This window comes from Lepus europaeus, chromosome 19 (assembly GCF_033115175.1).
Source record: "Lepus europaeus isolate LE1 chromosome 19, mLepTim1.pri, whole genome shotgun sequence".
NCBI classification, from domain to species: Eukaryota; Metazoa; Chordata; class Mammalia; order Lagomorpha; family Leporidae; genus Lepus; species Lepus europaeus.
In genome coordinates, this window is record NC_084845.1 from 17,349,074 (window position 1) to 17,352,195 (window position 3,122).

The following is a 3,122-nucleotide window of genomic DNA, read 5'->3' on the forward strand; positions in this document are numbered from 1 at the left end:
TCTGGTGGATGCTCCCGGGCTCCCCGATCGGCCCTGGGCTGGAAGCCGCCGGTGCCTTGGGGAGACCAGAGGAGGAGGTTCCGCTACCGACCACGTGTGCACGGGGACGCCAGCCGCTGGCTCGCGGCGCAGAAGGCAGCGGGCGCCGCGCCACCGCCTCTGGCTCTACGGGCGTCGCGCTCGGGCTCCGCTCACCGCCCCCTTCCGCAAGGCCGGCGCTAAGACCCGGAGGCGCCGCCCGCCGCGCCGGCCGTCCGAGGCCGGCCTGGACAGCAGGGGGCGACGGCCGCCCCGGTATAAAAGCGCGGCCGGCGCAGGCCTGGCCATTCGCGACCCGGAGCAGCGCGGGCGCGGGCGAGCGGGGACTCCGGGCGGGCGGGCGGCGGCAGCGGCGCCCCGCGCAGGCTGGAGGCCGCCGAGGCTCGCCATGCCGGGAGAACTCTAGCTCCCCCATGGAGTCGGCCGACTTCTACGAGGCGGAGCCGCGGCCCCTGATGAGCAGTCACCTCCAGAGCCCCCCGCACGCGCCCAGCAGCGCCGCCTTCGGCTTCCCCCGGGGCGCGGGCCCCGCGCAGCCCCCAGCCCCACCTGCCGCCCCGGAGCCCCTGGGCGGCATCTGCGAACACGAGACGTCCATCGACATCAGCGCCTACATCGACCCGGCCGCCTTCAACGACGAATTCCTGGCCGACCTGTTCCAGCACAGCCGGCAGCAGGAGAAGGCCAAGGCGGCGGCGGCCGCGGCCCCGGCGGGCGGCTGCGGCGGCGACTTTGACTATCCGGGCGCCCCCGTGGGCCCCGGCGGCGCCGTCATGCCCGGGGGCGCTCACGGCCCGCCCGCCGGCTACGGCTGCGCGGCGGCCGGCTACCTGGACGGCAGACTGGAGCCTCTGTACGAGCGCGTCGGGGCGCCGACGCTGCGGCCGCTGGTGATCAAGCAGGAGCCCCGGGAGGAGGACGAAGCGAAGCAGCTGGCCCTGGCCGGCCTCTTCCCCTACCAACCGCCGCCGCCGCCGCCGCCGGCGCACCCGCACCCGCCCCCCGCGCACCTGGCCGCCCCGCACCTGCAGTTCCAGATCGCGCACTGCGGCCAGACCACCATGCACCTGCAGCCCGGCCACCCCACGCCACCGCCCACGCCCGTGCCCAGCCCGCACCCGGCGCCCGCTCTCGGCGCTGCGGGCCTGCCGGGTCCAGGCGGCGCGCTCAAGGGGCTGGCGGCTGGGCACCCCGATCCCCGCACGGGCGGCGGCAGCGGCTCGGGTAAGGCCAAGAAGTCGGTGGACAAGAACAGCAACGAGTACCGGGTGCGGCGGGAACGCAACAACATCGCGGTGCGCAAGAGCCGCGACAAGGCCAAGCAGCGCAACGTGGAGACGCAGCAGAAGGTGCTGGAGCTGACCAGTGACAATGACCGCCTGCGCAAGCGGGTGGAACAGCTGAGCCGCGAACTGGACACCCTGCGGGGCATCTTCCGCCAGCTTCCTGAGAGCTCCTTGGTCAAGGCCATGGGCAACTGCGCGTGAGGCGCGCGCGCGGAGGCGGGACTGCCCTGGGCCGGCTCTTGGCCGGGGGCTTGGGAGGCATCTGGGGAGTGATTTCGGGTCCCCAGGTCTCCAGGCCGCCCCCCTCCCCTCACCGGGCCGTGCAAGCCAGGACTAGGAGATTCCGGTGCCGACCAAAAGCCCGGCCCGCTGGACGCCTCCCCCTCCCTCCGCGCCGGACTTGGTGCGTGTTGAGACGAGGGGATCGGGCAGTGGTTTCTTCCCGTGGGAGAGGAAGAGTTCTCCGGGGGCTGAGCTGGAGCCCAGCAAACTCCGGGATTCAGGAGTAACCTTGTGCCTTGGAAATGCAAACTCCTGCTCCAGTTCCTACCGAGTAGGGGAGCAAATACGTGCCTTGTCATTTTACTTGGAGGGTTTCTGCCGCCCCTGAGACAGCAGCGGCCCCCGTGAGAGGGGGCAGGCCCGGGCGGGAGGAGTGTACAGGGAGCAGCCAGTCCTAGCTAGACCTCAGCGTCGGCCCTCAGAGGGGAGCAAACATGGGGATCTGGGGCTCTGAGCCTAAGGTGGTTCCCCTAGTCATAATGAAGTTGAAGGGTCCCTAGTTCCTCACCTACCCCTCCTGCAGCAGGCTTGGCTTCCCGGAGCAGCGCTTACCGAGACGGGGGTCATCAGGTTTCAGGGAGCCCCTCCAACCCCATTCAGACCACCCAGCCAGGACGGGTGTTGGAGGGAGTGTTGGCTTGGCGGAAGAACCTGGAGATCTGGTAGTGGGGTGTGGGGTGGGGTGCAGAGACCGGGGGCCCAGCCTTGTCTGTACCGTGCAGACATGAAGTGCAGTCAGCCCATCCCAGAGGGACCAGGGCCGTGACAAACTTTCCAAATATTCTGCTTTATCAGCCGATATCTTGTATCTAGCCTCTCTCCGACCGGGCGCTGCCTTGTGCAGTGTCCGTGTGCACGTCTATGCTCCACCACCATTGTATTTGGTTTTTGTTTGGGTTTGGTTTTGCTCAGATACTTGCCAAAATGAGACTCTTGGTTGGCCGCTGGGGGAAGGCTCTGAGGTTCTCTTTCCTTCTGGTTTGGGGGTTGCTTTTGCTCCTGGGGGACCAATGAGGTGAGGTGGGCGTCCCCTTCCCCCCCTCCCCTGGCTCTCCCTGGCTGCAGCTGTGAGCCCCAGCCCTGAGGCCCCGGGCTCCTGGTCTGGAAGGGCAGCGGCCTCTGGCCAGGGCGTGCACGTCGCTGGGGCCGGCAGCAGAGCAGGAAGGCTTGGTTCTCTTCCTCTGGGGAGAACATGGAGTTTCATGCTAGAAGTTTTATGTATTATGTCTATAATATAAACATATCAAAGTCAATCTTGGTGTCTCTTTAAAAGCAGGAGGAAGCTGCCTGCAAGCTTTGCTTCGGGCCAGGTCACATTGGCAAATACTCACAGCGCTGTCCCTGGCAGGTGCCCTGGCTTCCATTAGTGCCCTGTCCATCCTGAACCCCCATTTCCCTTAGGAGGGTGACTGACTTCCCCCAACCCAGACAAAGAAACAGGCTTCAAGCTGAGAATGCCCAGAGCCAAAGACAGAGTCTCCTGGGGTGGGAGTGGGAGGCTGGTGGGGGGGTGGG

The 3,122-nt window shown here is 67.5% G+C and overlaps 1 protein-coding gene across 1 annotated transcript; it reads left to right on the top strand.

Moving 5' to 3' along the window:
- The first annotated feature begins 339 nt into the window (after window positions 1-339).
- Window positions 340-2,860, top strand: CEBPA (CCAAT enhancer binding protein alpha). Its single transcript, XM_062177238.1, has one exon. The coding sequence runs from the start codon at window positions 453-455 to the stop codon at window positions 1,524-1,526; it is 1,074 nt and encodes a 357-aa protein (XP_062033222.1). The 5' UTR covers window positions 340-452; the 3' UTR covers window positions 1,527-2,860.
- Window positions 2,861-3,122: the final 262 nt, after the last annotated feature.

What these genes read in the sequence shown, in the direction of transcription:
- CEBPA (XM_062177238.1), top strand. Translation starts at nt 453, where the DNA reads ATGGAGTCGGCCGACTTCTACGAGGCGGAGCCGCGGCCCCTGATGAGC.